This window comes from Cydia fagiglandana, chromosome 13 (genome assembly GCF_963556715.1).
Source record: "Cydia fagiglandana chromosome 13, ilCydFagi1.1, whole genome shotgun sequence".
Taxonomy (NCBI): domain Eukaryota; kingdom Metazoa; phylum Arthropoda; class Insecta; order Lepidoptera; family Tortricidae; genus Cydia; species Cydia fagiglandana.
The window spans coordinates 8,196,964-8,223,885 of record NC_085944.1 but is presented as its reverse complement, the minus strand read 5'-3'; the positions used below and the strand labels follow the sequence as shown (position 1 = coordinate 8,223,885).

At 39.3% G+C, this 26,922-nt stretch overlaps 2 protein-coding genes across 3 annotated transcripts; one reads left to right on the top strand and one right to left on the bottom strand.

Moving 5' to 3' along the window:
- Positions 1-390: 390 nt before the first annotated feature.
- Positions 391-3,104, top strand: LOC134669789 (uncharacterized). Of its 2 annotated transcripts, none has more exons than XM_063527416.1 (2): positions 391-493; positions 763-3,104. In XM_063527416.1, exon 2 carries the CDS (start codon positions 1,687-1,689, stop codon positions 2,998-3,000), a length of 1,314 nt encoding a protein of 437 aa, XP_063383486.1. In that variant the 5' UTR covers positions 391-493; positions 763-1,686; the 3' UTR covers positions 3,001-3,104. The 2 variants fall into 2 exon arrangements, with proteins under 2 accessions (XP_063383486.1, XP_063383487.1); XM_063527417.1 differs by having other exon boundaries at positions 448-488.
- Positions 3,105-9,633: 6,529 nt separating this feature from the next.
- On the bottom strand, positions 9,634-26,656 carry LOC134670175 (ubiquitin conjugation factor E4 A). Its single transcript, XM_063527866.1, has 16 exons — positions 25,825-26,656; positions 25,577-25,708; positions 24,629-24,792; positions 23,829-24,008; positions 22,817-22,969; positions 21,867-22,035; positions 21,273-21,408; positions 20,551-20,745; positions 19,918-20,088; positions 17,370-17,493; positions 16,612-16,757; positions 15,788-15,937; positions 14,984-15,227; positions 14,380-14,542; positions 13,493-13,697; positions 9,634-12,915 (listed from the first exon to the last, which is right to left on the bottom strand). The coding sequence occupies exons 1-16, from the start codon at positions 26,456-26,458 to the stop codon at positions 12,765-12,767; spliced, it is 3,117 nt and encodes a 1,038-aa protein (XP_063383936.1). The 5' UTR covers positions 26,459-26,656; the 3' UTR covers positions 9,634-12,764.
- Between the last annotated feature and the right edge of the window lie 266 nt (positions 26,657-26,922).

The following is a 26,922-nucleotide window of genomic DNA, read 5'->3' as shown; positions in this document are numbered from 1 at the left end:
AGATAGTACTCAGGGTCTGATGATGGAGCCGGAAGGTGGTCACCGGTACCAATCAACCATGCAACTAAACCACTTCGTGTTTAGGCTCGTTTTATTCGTCTCAACAAGATCTTTGACACAAGATAGATAGTACTCAAGGTCTGATGATGGAGCCGGAATGTGGTCACCGGTACCAATCAACCATGCAATTAAACCACTTCATGTTTAGGCTCGTTTGATTTGTCTCAACGAGATCTTTGACACAAGATAGTACTCCGGGTCTGATGATGGAGCCGGAAGGTGGTCACCGGTACCAATCAACCATGCAACTAAACCACTTCGTGTTTAGGCTCGTTTTATGGCGGTCGGTCGGCAGCAGCAAGGAGTGGAGCGTTTCCATGCCCGATACCGAGGAGATCCTGTGCGTCACGGCGGGCAGCGACGTCGTCGCGTGTGCGACTAACGCGAGGTTGCTGCGGCTGTTCACGCCAATGGGCACGCAGAGACAGGTCTGGTATTTTTTTTTAATACGTCATAAATCGTAAACCGCAATTTTATTATGTTACTTGCTGCTACGGAACCCTTCATGGGTGAGTCCGACTCGCACTTGGCCGCTTTTTAACGCGTGTTGAAAAAGCTCCCGTGCGAATGGGGGCTTACGTAATTTTAGAGATCTAAGCATACATACAGACAGGCAGCGGGAAGCGACTTTGTTTTATACTATGTAGTGATGAACAATTTGTTACTAATCATAATTATTATTAACAAATCATTTTGTTTTAGATGATGCTTCGACTTCAAGGGTAAAAACGAATAAAACCACAGATTGTATACGAGGAACACCGCCAAAATATGGCTACAGCAACATAGAAATGACTCCACGAAAAAAAAAACTTGTAAAAAAGTTGCAGCGAACACAGTGTTTGTTATCATCACTCTCAAAAACATCCGTCGATTTGGACAAATTAGATTCCGATTTTCTGAAAAATGTTGTATCAGACTCTCTGAAAAATCAAGCCCGGAAACCTAGAGGCAAGCGATGGAATTTAATTAACAAAATTTCTGCTTTACAAATTTTTAAGAGGTCACCCAAGACATACCGTTTTCTGCAGCATATAATGCCTTTGCCCAGTGTTCGAACAATTCAACGCTTACTTAAAGCTGTAGAAATTAATCCTGGTATTAATACCTCAACTCTGAAAATGTTAAAAGAGAAAGCTTCAACTATGTTACCAAATGACAAAATCTGCGCGTTATTGTTTGATGAGATATCATTAGAAAAGCGGCTAATTTACAATGAATGTTCAGATAAAGTTGAGGGATATGTTGACTACGGATCTGGAGAATACCGCGGAAAGAAAAACGAGATAGCAGATAAAGCTCTAGTCTTTATGCTTCAAGGAATTCGCAACGAATATAAACAGCCATTGGCGTTTTATTTCGTTAAAGGCACTATTTCCTCAGAAAACTTATTGAGTATTATCAAGGAAATTATTGCCACTGTTGAAGATATTGGTTTCACAGTCATCAGTACGGTTTGTGATCAAGGACCGACAAACTGCGGAGCATTAAACATTGCTCAAAAAGTTATCACATTTACCGTCTACTGCTAACTATTTTCTAGTGAATCAGAGAAAAATATATACAGTTTTTGACGTTCCCCACTTATTCAAGTCAATTCGAAATAACTTTTATGAAGCCGGGTCTATGAAATTTGACGGTAAAGTGGCTAAGTGGCAACACTTACGTGACGCAGAAGCCATAAATACTGGAATGTTGTACTTTCATAAAGTATCTTCTGTAATGCTAGATCCAAAACAAAAACATAAAATGAAAGTGAAATATGCCGCTCAAACTCTAAGTAATACTTTCGCAGCTATTCTAAAGATGATTGCAGAAAAATATGAAGACACAGAGTACGGAAAAGAAGTGGCACAAACATCCGAGGTAGTACGGGACCTTAATAATTTATTTGATTCTACTAATGGCCCATCAAACCCAAAAGATGTAATAAAGGGACGAAGACAAAATGTGTCTCGTAAAACCAATCACATAGAAATCTGGAATAGTTTTTTGAAAAAGCTGAAGTCAATGGAGTTCATGAAATCAGATAGCAGGTTAAGATTAAAAAGAGTCAGATGCGTGGAAGGTTATATTGTAACCATAAATTCGCTTAAAGATATCTGGTGTTATTGTAAGAATCAAGGATTTAACTATTTGAATTTACGCTCACTGAATCAAGACGCTCTTGAAAACCTATTCGGACTTATACGACAGAATAGCCCTACAAATCGAAATCCTACCTGCACACATTTTGTAAGTGCATTGAAATCAATTCATATTTCTGGAATGAATGCACCACATAACCGAGGATCTAATTGCGAAGAAGATTTGAACAAGTTATTGCTTGTCAATCCATTATGCCAACATGATGTTGATGGTGATGAGAAACTCACATCAATGACTACCAATGAAGAAGAAGAATATCCTGTTTTAATGATACCTGAAAATGAATTGGAGGAGCAAATTGAAACAGATTTAACAGACATAGAAAATCAACCTATTGTATATTTAAGCGGTTACATAGCTTATAGACTGTTGAAGAACGTAGGCTGTCAAATGTGTTCTAATTTGCTGAAACTGGAAGATGTTACAGATCACCCAATGTATAAATTTATAAGCTTGCGGGAGTGGTGGCAAGAAAAGAAATCATTAACGTACCCATCTATCCAGCTGTGTCGTACAATTGAGGAAGCGAAAAACTATTTTGAAAAAAATAGTCATTTATTATATGAAGAAAATGTCGGGCAAATGTTTTGCACACTTTTTGCGGCAAACATTAACATAACCTGGTGGACATGTAAGGAACATGAGGATTTCATGAAAAAACAATTATTTTGGTTTGTGACCAAAATCTTAATTAGAAGACAGTGCCAAATATTAAATTCGGATATTATTAAAACAGAAGAAATTTCTGCGAACGCTGCAAAGATAGCTCAACTAAGAAGCGCTGCAAAATAATATATGTAATTACGAGTATGCAATATCAATTCCACGCGGACGAAGTCGCGGGCAACACCGCGACTTCGTCCGCGTGGAATCTTATCTTCAACATTTTACATCTTTAGTACCTATAATTTTCATATCCAAGCAATGTTGACATTTTTTAGCAAGTTGTATGAAGTTTTAAGTCGAGTGGATTTTGATGTTGGTTGCTGAAATTACTTTTCTTGTATTCTCATAATAGGTACCTATGCCCTTATACAAAGATTCAAGTTCCGCATTCCGCACTCACAAAATATCTGATCTCCATACAAACTTTCAACCCCTTTTTCACCACCTTAGGGGATGAATTTTCATAAATGCTGAAATGAGTTTTCTTGTATTTTAATTTAAAACGTTTTTACAAAGTTTCAAGTTCCTTGCTTAAAATAAAATTTGCACCCGCAGACAAACTTCCATCCCCTTTTTAACCCCCTTAGGGGTTGAAATTCCAAAAACGTTGCAATCACTTTTTTTTGCATACGGCTATTATGCCTTTCTAAGAAGTTTCAAAACCATTTGTAATGGATTCAAACTTTCAACCCCTTTTTAACCCTGTTAGGGGATGAATTTTACAAAACGCTGAAATTACTTTTCCTGTCTTCTAATAATATCCCTAAATACAAAGATTCAAGTCCAACACTCGAAAAAATGTTTGATATCCATACAAACTTTCAACCCCTTTTTCATCACTTTAGAGGTTGAATTTTCAAAAACGCTGAAATTAGTTTTCTTGTATTTAAATAATATATCTTTTAACGAAGTTTCAAATTCGTAGCTCAAAAGAAAACTTTAACCCCATACAAACTTTACGTTCATAACATAAGCGTATTGTAATAATAAACTATCTGTATCATATCTTTAATATGTTAAATAAAATTATTTTTATATTTTGCTTTTATTTTATTAATCCTAGTGATACTCAAAATTTACTGTTACTATAGTACAGTACAGCAGCATGTACAGTCGCCATCAGATATATCGAAGCGGCCAAAGTGCTCACAAATATCTGAACACGCCTCTATTGTCATGGCGCTAGGTGCGTGTTCAGATATTTTTGAGCACCTCGGCCGCTCCGATATATCTGATGGCGACTGTATCGCACATTTATCGATATCGATAAAGAGTAGGTACGCCAGTAGTGGCAAGCCCTAGTGTTGTTTTTTTTTGTGTTGGCAATATTGACATGTATTTGGTGTGTTGGCACAATGTACGTTCATAATTCGGTTTAAGGCTTGTTCGAAAGTGCCGACTCTTAAAACGTAGTGATTATTGTTGGAAAGTTAGAATGTATGTACACCCTTTAAAGAAAATACAGTTATCTATATAGTCTGTAACATAAAGTGACATCTGTCAATGTCAAAAATTATACTGTCCTCTGTGTGACCTCTCTCTGTCTCAAGCCGTCCTCATGTAAGCACGTAGGTGTCTTGTAGTTAAAATATTATTAAAAAGTGAGTTCTCCAAATCCGTCTATAATTTAATATCCCATCAACCACTCCGCCGCGCTCTGCGAGGCACAATTTCCAATAGGTTATCGGCCCAGAGTAGCGTACGCCCTGCGCAAAATAGCGGTCAAGAATGTGGTTGATTTGGCAGCATGGCGGATCGCGTTTCGAGCAGTTCCGGCCGACACAAAGAGGGCCGCGTGTCGCGATACTCGTGATAGCAACCATTTAAGAAGGTAACCTAAAAGTTTCTCGGTTACACTGTACAAAGGGGCTGTCAACGTCAACGTGCTTGCTTAACCTAACTTTGTATTTTTTTTTCAACGTGAACCATGAACTTTGGAAGCTTGGTTTCGAAGACGGATTGTTTATTCGCTTGCGAGTCTCACGCTGCTACTCTATTTTGCTAAGACTGCACTTGCTATAGACCATTAGCTTGCCTGGTTTGCCTTGCATTGAGGGCACAGCTTTGAATTGTTTGTTCTTTGGTCATAAGGATATAGAAGGATGCCAATGTGGCAGTGGGCGACCACATGACCTAGATATATAATACATTGACATGTAAGTTGCTGTAATGTAGCCTGGACTGGTGTGAATCTTCGAGAGGGATAATTGTGTGCCCTGCTTTGAACAAGTATCCATCTTCGAGAGGGACACTGGTGAGCCCCTTCTCCGGATAAGCGCAAGTTGTCGGAAACATCAGCGCTGTTAAAGAGTAGTGTCAGTGGTGGTGCGCTCATGTATGACTTTCTTTTCTTTTATGGTGGTGCTAGCTTTTGCATTTGTCAATGGTAGCTTATTTTAACTAACTAATTTAGTAAGTTAGCTCTTTTATCCAAATTTCACATGGTACTTAGTAATGTTTTAATATTTAAAGTTTGGCATAGTTACCTTGTCTCTCGACAAATTTAAATTTAGTTTGTATTGTCAAACGTAAGTAAATTTTGTGAGAAGACTGTGTAATGCTTTAGTCTTTACCTGTGTACTTTTAAATGCCTTTTACTGAAACTTGTACTATGTATGTGCATTTTATTTTGGATAGGGTTAGGTGCTTCTTACGTTCCACAGGTGGTGAGTGACCAGGTTGTGCCCATGAGGATGTGGTGCAAAAGGTCTGCCGCCCCACAACTACAGATGTGTACACCCTATAAGGTATGGTGTCCAGTGTTATGCTTCACTCTCGGAAGAGGGGAAGCATACTCACTGATGGTATGTCCCTAAGGGGAAGCCGCTGGTGCTGGACTATTTGCCTGGAGTTTGTACAATTGGATGTGCGCAGTCCAATATTTGTAAGTTATTTTATGGAACAAGAACTTTACCACCCGAATAACTTGTTGGCGAAGATCTCTTAGAAAGTGCTACTAGCATTTTGAGGTATGTCAAAGTTTTTTTTTTGTTGAGCTACTTACAATAAAGAGACGGTTTATTTTTAGAGACTAGAGAGCTATTTTATATGTATGGATGTTTTTGTTTTGGTCATTTCATATATTTCAGGGATTTTTATTTAGTGATATTAATGTCTATGAGACACAGCTGATCGTTAAAGAAATGCCATATTAAATTTGTTTTTATTTTAAAGCTTGAAACATAATGTGAGTTTTAATATAAACTTTTTGGCTTTGTCAGTTTTGATTGTCTTGGCTCCTATGTACCATTTACAAAGATTGGACCTAAATTAATATTTTACCGTTTGGAAAAATAATTTGTCCCAATATCAGTTATAATGTGCTTTTGGATATTTAGACTTAAAGCTGATAACCATTAGTTTTTTTTAATTGCTTTTATTTTTTAGATTGCTAATTAATGTTTTTGGGCATGTTGGTTTTGAGGCTTAAGTTACTTTTTGCATTTATTTTTATTGGAAGTCTTTCTGCCTATGACCATGTGGCCCATATAAATATTGAGAAAGCTTTGTCTAAATAAAATATTGAGCCTGTCACTTTCATGTTGGTTGCTTTATGCTTTGTCTTTTTGATGACAGTAAGCTAAATAATCATTACGCCAAGTCAAATTTATTTATGTAAGTTTGTTGGCTATCTATGGCATTCTACACGATTTTAGTAATCTAGTCCCTGTCCCTTGCAAAAATGATATATGTTTTTATTTTATTTTATTTAATAATAATTTGACCAAAACTTTGATATATTAATCCATACTTGTGTTGTCCATCCTATGACTTGTTTTATTGAACAGTCAGAAGGTAATTTTAAATTTTAATGAGTTGTGACATTGATATTTTAAATTAATTTATTATTTTTATTTTTATTTATTATGACTTGAAAGGAGTCTGTAATAATTAATTATTAATAATATACATTATCAATGTTAACCCATTATAATTTTAATTAATGAAAGTAAATTATTAATTTTGATGCTTTTTTTGAGTAAGAGCCTGAGTAGTTGCACAGTGATTGCTATAACTCTAGATCAGTACCACTGTTGAATATTAGTAAACGATGTAGGTATTGTTATTGTGCTCAAGTGGTTATCATCATCTCATAAGGTAAAGTACCTATGCTCTAGTAATAACCTAAGTCTAACGGCGAATGCTGTGATTTGGTTCTTACCTGATTAAATTTATATGCTGTAGTCGGAGAATGAGTCTAACAGTGCCAGCTGTGACTCTTTGTCATCATCATCATACTCGAAAGCATGTAAAGTTCGAGGGGAAGGATGAAGTGCTCGACTCAAAGCTTGTGTCTCGCAGCTTGTGTTGCGAACGTTACATGCGTAGTGTACAGCACCATGGTACAGGTAAGCAGAGCTCAAGGAAATTATGAAATTCCACAGTATCAGGTATATGTTATCTATCATGCAGACTCTAATCAATGTCATGCTTTTATTTTATCTTTCATGTCATGATTTTTCTGAGTGTATGTATATTTGTGTGAATTTTAAATATCTAACTAAGTACCTATATAATTTAATTCCTCATTTTAAACAAATGGTATTAGTCATCATGATCTGTGATTCTGTAATATTTTATTATTTTATAAGGAAATTTTATGTTTTGATGACTTTATATGAGGGTTTTTTATGTATGTCTATATGGGTATCTTGTGAGAAAGTAAAATATTTATTTAATTCCTCATTTCTAAATAAGTGATAAAATTCTTTTAGATCTTGTCATATTTATGTTTCTTTTAATGAATGTATTGACTTTTTTATGAAGTTAATAATTGGTGTTCTCAGTACCTATATCTGAAGGGGAAGTTATTACTTATTTTATTTGTTTTGAATATTTTAGCTTTTATATTGCATTCAAGTGTTTAATGTATTTTTTCTTTTTAATGATTTTGAATGTGTAATGCTAAATATATTCCCCTTCCAACTAGCATGTATTAAAATTTTGAGACGGAGAGTAATAACTTGGTTATCAATGTAAAATTTGTTTTTCAAAATTTTAATATGCTTCTAACTGTTCTAACCACTCAGTTATTTAGACAGTTATGTTTTCTGTTTATCTCTACAATAATAAACAATTTTGTTTCTAGTGGTATAACAGTTGTTTGTTAATATTGAATAACAATGTAAATTGTTTTCTTAAAATTTTTATTAGGTACTAATTAATTAATGTCAGTCTGGTGTACTTACTTACCATTCCTTCTCATGTGTTAATGTAATTTTTGCCTACACCAGCAGGTTTTGAAACATTTAAAACTTTTCTTGTTTTTGCTTTTGTTATATTTACATTTAACTTTTTCTTTTGTTTTAATGTATCATTGGCCAACTGAAAAGTTTGCATTATCTGGTTGCGACAATTGATTATTGTCTTTAAATGTTAAAAATGTATTTTTAACATTCAGTTCATTGCAAGTATGTGCTTAGCCAATGATTTGAATGATAGCAATAGTTTTTGATAGATATAGCTTTTGGTTATGAAAGTTGTCAAGTCTTGTTTTATCTTGAATTTCATTAGCGAAATTTTTATGATAAACATGTTTGTTGTACACTATAATTAGGTAACCAAGGCATTTGAGACTCTTGTATCTACATGTACTCCTGTATTTCTTTGTAAAGTGTGAGGGGAAGTGTTGGAAAGTTAGAATGTATGTACACCCTTTAAAGAAAATACAGTTATCTATATAGTCTGTAACATAAAGTGACATCTGTCAATGTCAAAAATTATACTGTCCTCTGTGTGACCTCTCTCTGTCTCAAGCCGTCCTCATGTAAGCACGTAGGTGTCTTGTAGTTAAAATATTATTAAAAAGTGAGTTCTCCAAATCCGTCTATAATTTAATATCCCATCAACCACTCCGCCGCGCTCTGCGAGGCACAATTTCCAATAATTATATGCTCAGTGATTTTGTCTTGTCTTTGGTAATCCATTCATTTCATTCCTCGCCTCCGTCCAATCCATAGAGTGTTTACTTTTCATCGGCAAATGAGTATTGAAATGTAGAATAAAAATAACAAATATTTATTTTATCAATTCTCTCACTTATTATCACCAATACAATACATTTTATTCATTAAAATAATATACCTACAAATGTTTTATTTTTAAGATTTTAAGGGCAGTGCACACATGTCATGACAAGTGCTAAACAAAGAGCAAACGAAAGTGAATTATTGAGAAAACCGTGGAGTAACACAGTTCAACATTTTGTGGCGACATACACTAAAAATAATGTTTGGCCATCTCGAGGTCAAGAGATAATGCAGATTACCTAAGCGGGCTACGTCGCATTGAATTATTTTACTTTCTAATGATTAACTATTATTGCGTTGAGGTAGGTCGTATCTTGAATAGATACATACGAGCTTGTTATGTTTATGTCCCAATATCCCTATGCAAGAAACATTGTGGCGGACGAAACGTAAAACGTTTTCCAATTGATACACGCGCGAAAAGGTATTCGCAACTCGTGTCGATTTAAAACACTCCCTTCGGTCGCGTTTCAATTTCTCGCCATTCGTTGCGATTTGCCTACTTTTCGCACTTGTATCGTAATACTTGCTCTGTAATTGAGTCGCTTAACTTCAAACTCGGGTAAATCCATCTGTCAGATTATGCGATTTTGGTATTAAGACAAGGTAATAGGGTAGCTATTTGCTGAGAGGGTCGAATGGATTTACCCGAGTTTGAAGTTAAGCGACACAATTGAGGTGAGGGTTGACGTTATAAGAACTAAAAATAAACTGTAATAAAAATGCTGTGTATGTTTTCTGTTTTATTGACATTCATCACAATGCTGTGCCGCATTCCCAATTCGCTTTAGATATACCTAAAATGGAAACAAATGAACACAAGGCAAAAATGCAGAGAATGTCGCTCCATACTGATATTTTGATAGGTACTGATTATGTGCCTCTAGCAGTAACGCCCGCCTCGCGGCTATGGGACATAAAAGTGATAAAAGCTGACAGTTGACAATTGTTTGTATATCTTATATTATATCGTATGAATATCTGTCGTGCTAAATCATCGCTTTTAGTTTTCTACCACGCACCCTCAGCCAGTACTAAGCGACAAACGTGAACATACAATACATACGTGCTTACCGTGCATACAAAAATGTCCCCTGTCGTTTTATTCAGCTGAAAATGTCAATTAATATAATCTTAAAATGTAGGTGCATCTCGGACGAACCGATAATTTGGCTGCAGGTCACGTTATTGTACCAGTCGAAATGATATACTTCAGCAAATTTACTAGGGCCATTGCGCTAGTTTTAGTCCACTTGCCGGATTAGCAAATGTTTCATTATTAATTAGCTACTTGCGAAATTTTTCCTAGGATAGCGGTGCCGTCATATAACGGTCGTCTCCATACAAAATAATACAGCTAAATAAGGATGATTAGTATTTTGTATGGAGATGACCGCTATACATATGACGGCACCGCTATCTTAGGAAATCAGAGCTTTACACTGTCTGCCTATGTCATAAATTCATAAGTCCTAGGCAGTGTTGCATAATAAACTACAACTAATATTACAAGCGGAACTCCTTTTCTAATTTCACTTATTAGAAAAGGAGTTCCGCTTGTAATATTAGTTGTAGTTTATTATGCAACACGGCCCAAATCGTAAAATATATTCGACTGATGTAATTAAGAGTTTATAATCTGTACACAATTGTACAAAAAAAAGGTGGTCAGAGAAAGAAACGTAAACGTATGCATTCAAATCAATAAAGTAGCAGTTATCTCAGTATCATTTAAATAAATATTCAGTGCATTTTAATTTTGAATACTTAATAATCAATACCTAAGTAATTTATAATAAATATATATTAAAACGATAAATACATTCTGAAATACAAATAAATTTAACAACCTATATTACTATAGCTATCACAAAATAGTTCACCAAATAAAATTGCACCATTCTCGTCGTTATACTCACTTGAACGAATGGAAAACTATACAGGGGAATGTCGGTCGAACAGTCATTTTATGTAAACAAGCTAATGTACAATGGTTTGACATGTAAACATCACATTCATATACAACCAGGGGTGCGAAGCTCCTGACTTCGGCCAAACTCGGCTCCGCTCGGCTCAGCATTGCTCCGAGCAATTATTAGGGTTGGCACCACTTGACTTCCTTTTGCGTGCACGACCACAGATAAGATAATCACTTGAATTTTGACAACCCTAATTGGCCGAAAGGGATAGTGCCATGTATTAGAAAGGGATAGCATGATTCGACCCTGAACCGCTGTCAAACTTCGGTTTTGTAGGAAGCTTCCTTTCTGTACGGTAGTACTATTATTTATTCTGTGATACAACTAACGTTCAGAGTTATTTATGGCTTCTTTTGGGTGTTCGGGACAGATTTTAGCCAGACATATATCTGAATAGATCACCTGGATAAAAGTAACTAACTATATTTTAACTCTAATCATCCCCAAAACGCACTAAACTATCCCAATTTAAATGCGCAAACGCCAGTTTGCACCATCTTATTTTAGATATCACTGTATGTCTATTACACGACAAATGTATTACCCTTGTGACGTTACAAATGTCACACATGAAATGACACACTTAGTGTTTATATAAATAGCAGAACATGCGATGCCTATTTAGGTATATGTCTGTCACATTAGTAAAGCGCATTTACTTGCATTAAAATATCGCCGGTCGTTCACAAGAAAATGTTATAGACGTGTTAAACATTACTACGATGACGCTGACTGAGGATTTGGTGCAACCGGCCCATAATAATAATGCTCGCTGAATGCTCTTAGGCAACTAGTATCTAATCGTACAAAGCTTGATATCCACGGAAAGCTTCAGCAGGTTTCGAAGTCATATAATTGTATACCATGTTCCCTCGTAACAAAGTACACGTTTGCGCGAACTAGTTTTCTAATGTACGGTCGTAAGTTTTGATTTATGACCCCTTTTGCACCTGTCACAGTGATAATAGTATGAGGTCTCTAGCGATTTCATATTGATTGTCACCGTGACAAGGTGCAAAATGGGTCGTAAATTAAAACTTTCGACTGTATCACACGGTTATTATGCGCGCTGAACTAGAGAGCCTACCGCGAACCACGTTCGACGTGTTGCCTCCCTGTCACACTTACGTACGAATTTACAAGTGCGACAGAGAGGCAACACGTCGAACGTGGTTCGCTGTGGTATTATTCGCTCGGTGGATATCCAGCTATGGTCATTAGGACACCGTCACAAGCTTACCCTTATACGCTGTACTTGAGGACGGGGTGTGAAGAAAACCCTACACACAACCAACTTACAAGTACATATAAAACTTATTTTATAGCTTATGCTAAAAAAGACCGTGTGGCTCTTTATCGCGCTCTACAAGAACCCACAATAAACGCTTTCACTTTGCATGTCTAATAATTTAGACAGTTGTCTGTGCCATCGTCAACTTGACAAAAATAAAGTCAAATTGCCGCTGTGGATAAATGGTAAAAATAGATGATATAATCCAGACACGTTTAGCCATTAAGATATTATTCTATGATACCTACTGCATTTTCTTACAGGACCAATTTTAAAGTCCGTCCAAATCTGGCAAATCCGGTAGCGCGCCATTCTCATCACATATTGCACCTACTCTTCTTAACGTACTACAAAATGCATATAAATAGCTACTGACCCTTTCCTGAATGGTGTCGAGCGGCGTAATTGCCAAATCTGGACGCACCTAAAAAACTGTTATACCACTCTCGAAAATGCTCTCGATTTTGCATAGAAACTCGATACAAAATAGAGTAGGTTCTCAAGAATGGCACAACGCTATTAAAGACTAACTATGACGATACTAGCCTGTCTAGTATGCCGACTAACAAGTAACATACAAAATTATAAAATCTATGTGTCGCTGGTCCGGGGTTGAGCAATTTTCTGCCTCTGTTCGGCGATCCACGCGTGGATTTTCTCTTTTAGTTCAACGTTAGATTTCACTTGATCCATGGATAGCGGCGATCGGTTGAAGGGATCCGACTGGTCACTTAGCAAGTGTCTGAAATAAAAAATATATAAATTCGTATATGTACTTTGGAAATTCCTTAAAAACGGTGTAATCCGATGGTTCCCGTGGGTGAGTGGAGTGGGCACAGATGGGCAGATATCGTTCCTAGATGTGCCAGCTTTGGTTACGTTATATCTATTTTATTTGCTATGTCAGGCATATTGATGAAATAAAAATGCCACAAATGGTTCATTATTTCAATAAACGGGATGCGTCATCTGACGAACGTACTTAACGTTCGGGTCTAGATGATTTTACAGTGTTCGGCAACTATTAGTTTAGCGCATTTTTTGGGAAATAATTCTATAAAATCTTGATTCTAGTAACCTGGCGATAGTGAGGTCTACAGTAGTGCACGACGACGACAGCAAGACGTGTCGAGCAATTCATTATGTACGTTGGTAGTGATGGTCTACTCGCCGAACTGCTTTTCTGCTCAGGCAGAAACCTATAATTCGGGCAGCTCCAAAATTCTAAGAGTGTCCACACTTTAACTATCCATTGATGGACCTTATGCTTTTTGTAATAAGGTCCACCAATGGACAGTAAAGTGTGTTGTTGTTTGTACCTGGCGATGGTGGTGCGGTCTATTGTGGTGCGCGAGGACGGCAGCGTGACGGGGTCGAGCATGAGTGTGCTCATAATAGGATCGAGGAACTCTTCGGGCGCGTTGGCGAGGATCTCTTCGTCGCGCTGTCTCTGCTCAGCCAGGGTGGCTACGCGCTGGGCCACTTCTTGTAGAGATCCGATTAAGGAACCGCCGCCGATACGGACTGTAATGTAGAAAAGAAACTTGTTAAAACAGCATCAAAATCGGTCTAGCCAAACGCGAGACAATTGCGGACAAACATTAGAGTCTGTTCGAAAAGAGAAGAGTCGTGGAATGTATTAGGCCCCACACTTTCCACGACTCTTTCCGCAGGTTGGTATTCCTGTCCAATTTCTTTGTCCAATGTCATTGCGTCTCACTCTGTTACTAAGCAAAATTGTGAGACGGAATACATATTGGACAAAGATATTGGAAAGATGGAATACCACCCGCACAGACTCTACATACAAACATACGGGTCAACCTAAAAACTTTCTTAATTTTTTACTTGAACTTTCTTTCGTTCAATATGTAGTTTGACAGATCTTTTTGGGATAAAAGCTTGCAAGCGTGGAGACTCACCCTCACCCAGATGTCCAGCACTGTTGCGGCGGGGTCGAATTCGAACTCTTTCATGTCTTTCACCTGGAAACAACAGTTTATTGGAGACTCACCCAGCACTGCCTCGGCGAGCGTGAACAGCTGCGGCGAGTAGGAGCGGCCGTCGTCCGACACCGCGGCGCAGAACCGCTCGCTGCTGCCCAGCTCCACGTACATGCGGCAGATGTGCAGCACTGTTGTGGCGGGGTCGAATTCGAACTGTTTCATGTCTTTTACTTGGAAACAACAGTTTATTGGAGACTCACCCAGCACGGCCTCGGCGAGCGTGAACAGCTGCGGCGAGTAGGAGCGGCCGTCGTCCGACACCGCGGCGCAGAACCGCTCGCTGCTGCCCAGCTCCACGTACATGCGGCAGATGTCCAGCACTGTTGTGGCGGGGTCGAATTCGAACTCTTTCATATCTTTTACCTAAAAATAACAGTTTATTTGCTGTAAAAAAATAGTAGTGCGATTCGGCCAGTAGAAACCGACGTCTCCATGGGAATTATAAAGTTTGATTTGCTTGACTTAAGATACAGCATGCATGAGCAGTTAACCGCACGAGGGTATGAATAATGCCTCGGCCAAGTATCTTGGCGAAGCGAGCCAGCATGCATATGTGGGACAGGTTCCAAAAGTTCTAATCACTTACAGATCACTGATAAAAGCCGACGGAACGAAATTAAGCAAAAGCATCGTTCAATGCCTTTACAATATCTTTTAATCCTTTTTAAGTAAGAGGGCATATATTTCCCACCTGATTTAAAACTTAATTTCAAAGTGATACGGTTAATATTTTGCTTAATTTCTGATACCCTTACACCTTATAAAGGCTTATAGTTTTAATACATTCTAAGAAGTCATACGCACCTTTAAATTCTTCTTATTAGGCCCAACCAAATGTAACAGGAAATAATTGAGCATAGACGCGATCCGCTCGACCAGCGTGGGATGGCAGAACACGTACGGAGCGTGAGCGGTCAACCGCACGAGGGTACGGATGGTGTCGCGCCCGAGTATGTTGTCGAAGCGAGCGAGCATGCCGATGTGGGAAAGGTTCCCGAAGTTCTGCTCGCGCTCTTGTGGGGTTAGATTAGCCCAAGCGCCTGATTCTCTGTAAAAATAGTGTGTTAAATGGGTAAAGTATTATAATAGATTGTGTTATAGGAAGCTTAATGATTTTTATGACTATAGATTTAACCTTTTAGTCCGTAGCGGCAACATACTCGCCATCATACTTAAAACAAAAACGCATCTCTACTATAAGAATTACGGTTCTAAATCGAATGACTAGAAAGGAATGTCAAATGGTTAAAGGGTTAAATACCAAGGGCCAAATTTTCAGTTTGTAAAGAAACTTCTTTACAAACATTATAGTAGAATCAGTTTCCCTAAAAAATGCCCTCAAAACATTTTTAACTAGATATAAACACTACTTTTGCAATACAAAAATTGTATGCATAAATTAGAGACTGGTTATAAGTAAGACATTATAAGTCATATTTTCATAAGTATTTAACATATATGTGACGTTCCACGACGAAAGGTACCTTACAGCGGTCGGCGCTTACGTATCGTAGTACCGCATCAGTATTGGGGCGACGCTAATAATGCCGTAAGGGCCGACCGCCATAAGGTACCTTTTGGAACGTCACATATAATAGATATACATACTGTGCAGTTTGCATCGTCCGGATCTGCGCCATGTTGCCAAGCGCCTCATCCAGCAAGTAGATGGCGTCATTGATGAGCAGGTTCACAAACCGCAGGAATATGGGTGGATGGACCGCTTCCATGTTGGCTTCAGCTTCTTTGGCCAGTCGACTGCAAAACGATTTGCATGTTTTATTATGAAACGGCTGATCTGTTCTCGCACAACTATAAAACTACTAAAATCAGAAATTATAGTCCTCCCACGCTGAAAACCGTTCTCCAATCGCGGCCACGCTTTTTTTTTTGTAAATTCCATCCTCGACCTAAAGGGCGGGTAAAGTTTTCAATGGTAGACTTTAGCCGCCTTTTAGTTTAGAGGACAACAGATTTGAGGAACCCTTATTTTGTAAATGTGTTGCGTAAAACTTGTGTCTTTGGTAATAAGTTTATACTACACAAACTAGACATTCACTTCTTACTTACTATAACATATGGAAACATATCCTAAATAATCTGCAAGATTGTTTAACGAGCACGAGCCAAAGACAAACGATTGGGCTACGTTTCAGTATTACGTCAGTATTCTCTATTAATTTATTTGTTAGCCTGTTGTGTCTCACTGCTGGACAAAGGCCTCCCTCTCTTTATGTACTTTCTCACCTCTAGGTCTATGGCAATAATTAGTCCAATCTTTCCAAAAGACGTCAAAGTCGTGTCGCCATCTCCTTCGAGGTCTGCCGTGACGCCGCCCTATGTTTGGTGTCCACTCGGTAGTTTTCTTGTAGTAGTAGGGGTAGTTTTCTACGAATTATCAAATATATTTTACACGGCATGTGTATACTCACGTGAATACATCTCTATGCTCCTCCATGGTCCACAGGAAGTCCATCACAAGGTACATGGGGCGGCGGTAGTTGAATTTCTGCTCGAACGCGACGCTCTGACCAGTCATCTCTATGCCCACGAACACGTCCAGTAGACAGGGCACCAACTGACATTGATTAAAAATAAAATATTAACCGTTTGAACGCAACGCCTATCCTGTGCGGAGCGTGATCGTGAACCTTATCGGCATGCACGAAGGTTGATAATGGGCTGTAGCTGGGCGCGTCTGGTGACGTCTGGTTTAAGGTGACAGTCCATTTCCAACGACAGCTGCATTACTGTTCATTTTACTATGGAAATTGACAATGACAGCGACGCGTTCAGTACCGGTAGTGCAGCTGCGGTTAGAAATGGAATGTTACCATTAATCGCTATTCTTATAATTGATCTTGGAATCTCAGAGGTCAAAATATCATCAATTTTATTGTGTTGTGAGCTACCGTAATCGTAATTTGACTGGTAATTCTTTTTGGAACTGCTTCAGTAGTTCAGTTGTTAAAAAAGCTAGCCGGAGTGGTGAGCTGGCGTCTCAAAGCCGCGAGTGCCTTTATAAGGCAGGGGGGAATATATTTAAAGCTTTGAACTTTAATTCAAAGTGATAGGGTTAAATTTTGCATAATTTCTGACACCCTTATGCCTCATAAAGGGAGGTTCAATTCACGTCTTAGAAGGTAAATTTCCAGATTATTTCATCATTTCAATGTTACCAGGAACTAACCTGTAATCTATGTGGATGCTCCTTAAACAACTGCTCACGGTAGAAGGATGCGAGGCTGTTTAATGGCTGCTGATCGTCGGGGTGGTTTGGCAACATCGCCTCCAGGCATTCTGCTAGACGAGCCCTGACACACAATAAATAGAAGTCAAATAAAAAAAACTGGTCAAGTGCGAGTCGGACTCGCGTTTCTAGGGTTCCGTACATAAGTCCGACTCACGCTTGACTGCACATTTCTAATAGGTTTTCCTGTCATCTATAGGTATAGAACTATTTTGAGTATTTTTTTCAAAATTTTATACCCAGTAGTTTCGGAGATAAAGGGCGGGAATGTTCATTTTTTGGTTATATTCTTAAATAACTTCGAACCTATGTATTTTAAAATTATAAAAAAAAATATGTCCATCTTTGGGTCACTAATTTACATATGTGTACCAAATTTTAACTTAATTAAGATATCGACTAGATGTGACTTTATTATAATTTAACTTAATGTACTTACATATGTTTGCAATAAGAAATCCGCAACGCAGGCTTCGTCCCGTGGCTACAAATGCAAATCAGCAACATGCCTCGTCCCAAACATACCAAGGATGATATTAACTTAATTGGTCCACTAGTTTCCTAGAGAATAGGCTGTGACAGACGGACAGACAGACAGACGCACGAGTGATCCTATAAGGGTTCCGTTTTTTCCTTTTGAGAACGGAACCCTAAAAACACTACTAGCCTTGAAGATGAACCAACTCCCTTCAGCCTACTACGCCGTTTACTTTCGTTTATACCGCTTTTGCAATATTGCCAAACTCATGCTACGCCATAGCCAATATTTCCCGGTTTTGATAATGATTAACGACAGTAAGTTTCCCCACTTATCTCAAGCTAGTGCTTCTGCTGTTGACATGTACCATCACACCATGACCCGAGTACAAAATTGCTGTTACGGGCAAAATGTAATCAGTTTGTTTCTGAAGCTATTGCGCTGCCGTTTCTTTGGCTGACGCCCAAAAAATCTGATGGTAACTTCGGGCAGTGGCAAGAGCAGGGAAGGGGTTTACACAATGCCCCTCATTCCTTGCCTAGTTACTTACTAGGGAATGCTCCCGGTGCTGAGTTTGTATGGCGAGATACTGCATTTGTATTGAAAACCAGTACCGGGAGCACTCACTACTTACCTGAGGTGAGGGTTGTAGGTGCGGCCGGAGTCGCCCATGAACGTGAGCACGAGCGTGAGCGCGGGCTGTAGTAGCCCCGCTACGTCCGCTTCCTCTGTGATGGCCCCAACTGTGCGCCGCGCCATTGTTATTAGCACCACTATGTTCTCCAGTACAGATGTTAAGTAGTTACCTGAGGTGAGGGTTGTAGGTGCGGCCGGAGTCGCCCATGAACGTGAGCACGAGCGTGAGCGCGGGCTGTAGTAGCCCCGCTACGTCCGCTTCCTCTGTGAAGGCCCCAACTGTGCGCCGCGCCATTGTTATTAGCACCACTATGTTCTCCAGTACAGATGTTAAGTAGTTACCTGAGGTGAGGGTTGTAGGTGCGGCCGGAGTCGCCCATGAACGTGAGCACGAGCGTGAGCGCGGGCTGTAGTAGCCCCGCTACGTCCGCTTCCTCTGTGATGGCCCCAACTGTGCGCCGCGCCATTGTTATTAGCACCACTATGTTCTCCAGTACAGATGTTAAGTAGTTACCTGAGGTGAGGGTTGTAGGTGCGGCCGGAGTCGCCCATGAACGTGAGCACGAGCGTGAGCGCGGGCTGTAGTAGCCCCGCTACGTCCGCTTCCTCTGTGATGGCCCCAACTGTGCGCCGCGCCATTGTTATTAGCACCACTATGTTCTCCAGTACAGATGTTAAGTAGTTACCTGAGGTGAGGGTTGTAGGTGCGGCCGGAGTCGCCCATGAACGTGAGCACGAGCGTGAGCGCGGGCTGTAGTAGCCCCGCTACGTCCGCTTCCTCTGTGATGGCCCCAACTGTGCGCCGCGCCATTGTTATTAGCACCACTATGTTCTCCAGTACAGATGTTAAGTAGTTACCTGAGGTGAGGGTTGTAGGTGCGGCCGGAGTCGCCCATGAACGTGAGCACGAGCGTGAGCGCGGGCTGTAGTAGCCCCGCTACGTCCGCTTCCTCTGTGAAGGCCCCAACTGTGCGCCGCGCCATTGTTATTAGCACCACTATGTTCTCCAGTACAGATGTTAAGTAGTTACCTGAGGTGAGGGTTGTAGGTGCGGCCGGAGTCGCCCATGAACGTGAGCACGAGCGTGAGCGCGGGCTGTAGTAGCCCCGCTACGTCCGCTTCCTCTGTGATGGCCCCAACTGTGCGCCGCGCCATTGTTATTAGCACCACTATGTTCTCCAGTACAGATGTTAAGTAGTTACCTGAGGTGAGGGTTGTAGGTGCGGCCGGAGTCGCCCATGAACGTGAGCACGAGCGTGAGCGCGGGCTGTAGTAGCCCCGCTACGTCCGCTTCCTCTGTGATGGCCCCAACTGTGCGCCGCGCCATTGTTATTAGCACCACTATGTTCTCCAGTACAGATGTTAAGTAGTTACCTGAGGTGAGGGTTGTAGGTGCGGCCGGAGTCGCCCATGAACGTGAGCACGAGCGTGAGCGCGGGCTGTAGTAGCCCCGCTACGTCCGCTTCCTCTGTGATGGCCCCCACTGTGCGCCGCGCCATTGTTATTAGCACCACTATGTTTTCTAGCACGAATTCTGGGATGCACCTGTAGATATTTCAAAATTAGTATTGGGTTTATAATTTCTTCGTAGAGGGAGAGTGCAGGAAGTTCTGTGGCAGGAAGGTAAACTGTAGGAGCCTTCTATTTATTAGCCTGAAGTGTAAATGTCAAGTGTAAGTTTCCGAATTAGGCGGCAAAATGGCAGACTACAAAGTTCAAGGGAGTGTGCGAGAATTTTATGTGGTAGCACCCGTTTATCGGAGTAAATTGTAAATAACCTGGTCCACACAGAGGGAGCATACGCGCGTAATTGCCTCGCGCGTATGCTCGTTCGGTGTGGACCCGGCTAATATAGTATCTATTGTTAATTACAAGTTTGTAAGAACTGACTTGTACGCCGTACGGTAAGTGTCCCAACTTAAGCACCGACGACCTCATACTTATGTAAGGGCACCGACTATACAAGTACAAAGCTAATACGTCTGTTGTGGTCCGATTGGTACCTACCGTAAAGTATCAGGCGGCGGTGTCCGGATAGGCATCTCCACAGGCACAATATTTGTAGGCGCGTAGTTGGCCTGCGGCGCGGCTGGATCGGGCCGGATAGCCACTTGCACCAGCCAAGTGCAAGTGGTGGCTTGTAGTCGGTTTAGATTTGTCAGCATTTCACTCTCCAGTAGCGCGCAGCGGAGGCTCACGAATCTAAATAAAAAAGTTTAATTTAAAGTATTTTATTTCATGAGAGGAGGCCTGTGCCCAGCAGTGGGACGTGTACTTATATTGGCTGAATGATTATTATTTAAAGTCTTTTAAAATCAAATTCATCAAAATTAAATTACGCATGACAAACAAAAACATGAGACTACTACTCTGAGAAGTGTCAAAAAAGATATGTACAGATCGTTAACAGGCCGGCAACGCACAAGTGACATCCTTGGAAATGCACACGTCCAGTCTACGATAACCGACTACCATTAGGGTACAAAAAAGGTGAAGATCTATAAAGGCAATCTTAATTCGTGTAGTTTTTCCAATCGTTCGTGTTTTATCATATCTGTACTCATATGGAATTGCTTAATTTTTACACTTGTAACAAATGACTGTAGTGTCTGCAATAATAAGTTAATCTTCCGCAAAAAATTTTAATACTCTTATGGCTCTACAAATAAGATCGTGTCAGATATTTTTGCGGCCTTCGTTGTGTAACATATTATAGCAGGTGACTGTACTTGGTCATGAGATGGTGAGTCCTCTGCCGCATGGGCTCGAGCAGGTGGTGCGCGCCGCCCACGTCCGCCATGGCTCGCTGCGCGCGCCCCAACTCTTGTCCGCAGCGGTACAGCTTCTCTGCGCACACTCGGACACCTGAAAACACACCCCCAATATTATACCTCTAGCGTCTACTCACGGTTTCATCCACGTATTCGTTGGAAACTTTTAATCAAATCAAATTTTCCTTAACTTCTTCTTCTTCATGTTAGGGGCAATGTATCACTGCGACCATTCCTGATCTATTGTGATCGCCACCTACTACAACTCTCGATCCAAACTTGCAACTTCAAACAGCTGTAGAATCTTTTTGATCTCGAGAGACTTTGACTCCTCCGGGCGCAATATGTGTCCGCCCAGGATTACGTCACGAGTACGCATTAGGTACTCTGTGAGGATGTGCAATGGCGTCTCCTCTGTCTCCATACAGAGTCTGCACTGCCCCATGTAACGTTTCCCCATAGTGTGCATGTGCTTATTTACGCCGCAATGCCCAGTAAGCACCCTTACCAAGTTGCGCAGTTGATTCCTAGATAGCGCTTTCCTTAACTTACCCAAATCAATACATTTTTGCGTCATGAAAAAGCACTCGGTAACAAAGTTATAGGTGTCAGCTGTGGGCCTCTTCAACGACTGGTTGTTTTCGTCTTCCCTAGATGGCAGCAGACTCGTCTCGCTGTGTAGGCAATCTAGATGTACTGATTTGGCTTCACATTCTTCTGGCTGTGGAAAAGGACAAGAAAAATTTTAAATAAAATATGGTGAGGTGTTCAAAATATTTTGAACTAAATTTTATTCTTAAGAGTGGGTTTATGTCCGTTTACTGTATATTGTATGGTACTGTACTATAATTGATTAACACTTCGGATATTTCCATACAAAGTAATGTGCTTTCGTGTGCATGTTAATTTAATATTCTTACGGCTTGAAGGAGTTGACAGTGAGGATCTAAGAGCATTACAACAACATTCTAAATATAATTATCAATACCGAAATTCTACCAATAGGTACACACACTGTTTATTATTCACTTGACCTGCTAGACATGAAAGGTTTAAAAAAACCTTAGATAACAGTCGCTAAACTAGTGCTTACATTAATTAAGTATTAAGTAGGTAAGCAGAAATGGGCTCTTTTAGTATGAACCAGGAATTTCTGAGATGAGAAGGACATTAAAGAAAACCGGTCAAGTGCGAGTCTGACTCGCGCACGAAGGGTTCGGTACTATTACGCGAAAAATGACAAAAAAAATCACGTCTGTTGTATGGGAGCCCCACTTAAATATTTATTTTATGCTGTTTAGAAATGGCAATAGAAATACATCTTCTGTGAAAATTTCAACTGTGTAGCTATCACGGTTCATGAGATACAGTCTGGTGACGGACAGACGGACAGTAGAGTCTTAGTGATAGGGTCCCGTTTTTAGCCTTTGGGTACGGAGCCCTAACATTATAATCTCTTTAATAACATTAACATTTAAACATATAAAAATGCCACAACTCACAGGTACAGCACCATATGTGGGGTCAATTTTGAGTGATTTGGGGTCATCAGCGGTGGTGCAGAATGGCTGGCATAGATGGAGAAGTACTGCTCCGAGGTTCAACATGAAGCCATCCGAGACACAGCTCAGTGTTGCTGCGCTAACTTCACCAGCCTGAAAAACCAATAGAAAATGTATCGCCCACACTGTTAACTATACATTGGCAGGCGTGGCTCACTCCGCGATTTCGTCGCTTTGCTACAGGTAGCTAAAAGTTCAACCCCAATTTTGGGGTTTGCCATAAGCCGCGCGTGGCGCTGTCGCCACCTAGCGGCCATATCTGTGCTGATCGTGACAGACGCGTTTTGTTAGAGAGTGAGTCTTCTGTACCTAGTACTATTATTTATTCTGTGACATTGGTGGATCTTATGCGTTTTGTAATAAGGTCCACCGATGTACTGTTAGGAGTGTTGCTGTTTGTATAAATAAAGATTATTAAACACCTAAATTATTAAAGACCTAAATCTGTCCTTTAACCCGTAAACACCTGCTCCCCCCTCTAATATGTATTTTTTTTAATTATGGCAGTTGCTAGTTCTTTCTTCATGGTGGTTCCAAAACGAAAAATGTATACCCATAACCATTTTTTTTTAAAGACTAGCAGCCATAATCAGAAAATACTTTTTACATATTTTTTTACTATGTGGGTTTAAAATTTTCAGAAGCATAATTATACATGTTAAGAAGGACCACTTACTAACTAGTTAAATCAGCTACTATGAACTTGTTACTAAAAATTCCTATGAAGACAGTAACAAAGACGGTTGATGGTGGTGTTTGTTGATATCAATACATATAATTGAAAGCACAAAAAGATATTTGATTAACAAATTATACACCTAAACCTTCCTCAAGAATCACTATTGATAGGTGAAAACCGCATGAAAATCCGTTCTGTAGTTTTTGAGTTAATTGGTGGCAATGGGGCACTTTGTTTTATAAGGTGTAGTGATTTAAATATCATAAAATTTACCTGAACATTCCACAGCTTGCCTTTAGCAACATTCATCTTTAAACAGTTTCCGATCCATGACAACAAACGGTTCCTCATCTGCGGACCCCCTTTGAGCAGCGTCAGGAATATCTTGTGTAGATTGTTAGTGAGATGTGAAGACGCATTCCAAATTGATGTCTCCATCAATGATATTGCCGACTGTAAAATAAACATTATTTAATTTTTTTATTGATGTAAGTCACTCACAAGACGTATAAATACAATTTATTTGTTTCTAAATGTCATTACTAGTGATGTTACCTATAAGGTCTTTGATCAATTACCGTTGAGGATAACAAATAATCAGATCATGAATTTTAGTAATGGATATGATATAGTATAGTTTCCAAGGAGACCTCAAACAAGATGGGAGGGTGAACTCAAACTCACAGCGGGCTCGAACTGGAGAAGAGTGGCTCATGACAGACCCCAATGGAAAGAGCTGAAGGAGGCCTTTGCCAAGAGGCACACTGAGCTAAGAGACATACTCTAACTCAGAATAAAAAGGCTAAACAGATAGATAGTTTCCAAAGTAAATAGCCTTGTAAGATCTATTTAGAGACATAGAAACCGTAGACCTAGCACAGGAGTGTTGCGACAGTATCTCGACCACAAGATAGACTACCCATACCTCTCTAATTCCGTTAGAAAAAGATAGGTAGTATATCTATTGTGAGAAATACTGTTGTGTTGCTCCTGTGTATTTTTAAGTGTGCTAAGCACACTGGTTAGATAAAACTAAATAAAAGCCTGTAAAAACAACAGCTTTATGCTAATACCTGATCCATTGGGTTATCAAAGAACTGATGGAATGAGGAAGATGTTCTTGGTAGAACTGATAGGCTCAGAAGTGCGCCTATAACCGAGTCTTGGTAAAACCTTCCATTCGTTTTATTTTTTGGTTCACATGTTTCCATTAAAATTTGTGCTAAGTTTGGATGACCTGCAATAAGCAATTATAATTATCAATAAGGACACATTTTACTGTACTTATACATATATAGCGCATGACCTTAGAGCATTTAATAACCGGAGTCGCTTTTAAGAGCTTATCCCTCTGCCGAAAACCTTGCACAATTGCGCAAACTTCTGTATGGACTGACATGGCTATTTCTATGTTACATACAAATCATGTAGAAATAGTAATACATTTGACATCCCCTCACCCGCAGAAATTGGCAGACTGTTGTACAGTCAGCAGCAGAAGTTGCTAAGCGGGCGAGGTGTTCAAAATTACCTTATTTTATTTATTTTTATTTATTTAATTATTTATTATACTAGAAGTTACAACTTTATTGTTACATACAATGCTCCACAAAACTACATTTAGTTTGACTGTGGAGTCTCAGTATACTATAATACTATAATACTATAATACTATAATACTATACTTAATTAAATTTAAAAATTAGAATAGGTTTACATTCGTAGTTGAAATAGGTAGGTATATCATGAATACACTATAGGGTAACACATCCCCTATAGAGTATTCAGGAGATACCTTTAAATCTATTTATTTTGGGCTCTTTTACTATATCCGTGGGCAAAGTGTTCAGTAAATAGGGTAAACCTTGACACGTTCTTATTCTCTAACAATAAAGTTGCGTCTAGATCATTTTGAACACCTGGCCCACTCAGCAACTTCTGCTGCTGACTGTACAGAAAATGCCAGGCAAGGCATCTCCACTTACTAAATGTTTTAAGCGCATGACAAATTAAAAACTTACTGGCAAAAATGTGTATAGATGGCAGGATGTAGATAGGAAGGTTGATGATATTGGACTTGTTTACTTCAGCATGTAGCATTTGTAGAACTGGCACCATTGTGTCTCGCAACTGTTCCTGAACCCCATCTTCACCTACGGACATTACAGATTCATTTGGTTATATTGGAATGTCAATACTGCACTAATAATCATAATGGTGTCTTCTAAATATCTAAAATATTATTGAACTGATATTCTACGAATCTTACCATCAAAAACAAATGCCTTTACAATGTCAATAAAGAATGCGTGACTTTGAGGATCAACATGTTTCAATAATTCTACAAGTTGCGCAGTGAAGTCTTGTCCCTCAAACAGGGCTGGTTGCTTAAGGGCTGTTACAGCATTTCTGAATATCAGCTCACGCATCTTTTGCACCCCATTTTTCACAACAGTAGAACTATGGTTCTCATAACATTGAAGAGTTTGAATAGAGCTAAATAAATACGAAAACACCTGCTTCTGGACCACATGTTCTTGAAATACTTTATTATTTTTGGGTATAACACACAGTTCAATGTCAGGCAAAAGTAGTCTTTCAAAAAGTGCCTGTTCCAATGCCTCCAAATCTATGTGAATGCGAGGTTTCATCGCCTCAGCTAGTTCTTCTAAGAATATCAACTGTCTATTGTTTTGAGGTCCTTGTAGTGCATTTGCGTTTATCGTAAAGTGAAAAACATTTTCAACAATGTTGTTAATTATTTCAGCATCCTCATCTTCTTGTGATTTCTTAGGGTTCTCTTGTAGAGCTGCGTCAGGGTTCACATAATTTGTATTATTATTGGTTGCATTCACCTCTGACACTCCCAGCAAACCCGCAAATGGATTATTTGGCTCGGACATTATTAAAATCTTGCAGACAAAAAGTGTAATCAAATAAATTGTGAATCAAAATGTACACTACTCTTATTTCATTTCAGATTTACTAGTATTATGACCGTCGAGCACAAATGCTAGCATGTATACTTTTCTTACTATACTGATAAAATGATTAATCAAATTTTTCATTTGAAACTATGACAAAAATTCACTATCACACAAATTGATAAATATGACATTTCATCGTTCTGTTTTGAAATTGTCAGAATATTAAAAGAAGATCAGAAACGTATGATTACATTATTTCTAAATTTGATACGAATTTGAATTTATATTCAAATATTTGTAATATTAGGTAACTTAAATAAATAAATATTAAAGTATGATTTATAAAAAATTATAATCATAACATAGTTACATCCCTGACACAAGATAATGACAACACTACGTTTTACGTTTTTACTGGCAATAGTCGACAAAAATTTGTA

Coding starts and splice junctions, on each gene's coding strand:
- LOC134669789 (XM_063527416.1), top strand. CDS start 1,687: ATGAAATTTGACGGTAAAGTGGCTAAGTGGCAACACTTACGTGACGCA.
- LOC134670175 (XM_063527866.1), bottom strand. CDS start 26,458: ATGTCCGAGCCAAATAATCCATTTGCGGGTTTGCTGGGAGTGTCAGAG. Junction 21,409..21,866: donor GCAAAAATGTATTGATTTGG/GTAAGTTAAGGA, acceptor GTGTGTTTTCAG/GTGTCCGAGTGTGCGCAGAG. Junction 16,758..17,369: donor AGCATCCACATAGATTACAG/GTTAGTTCCTGG, acceptor AATCAATGTCAG/TTGGTGCCCTGTCTACTGGA.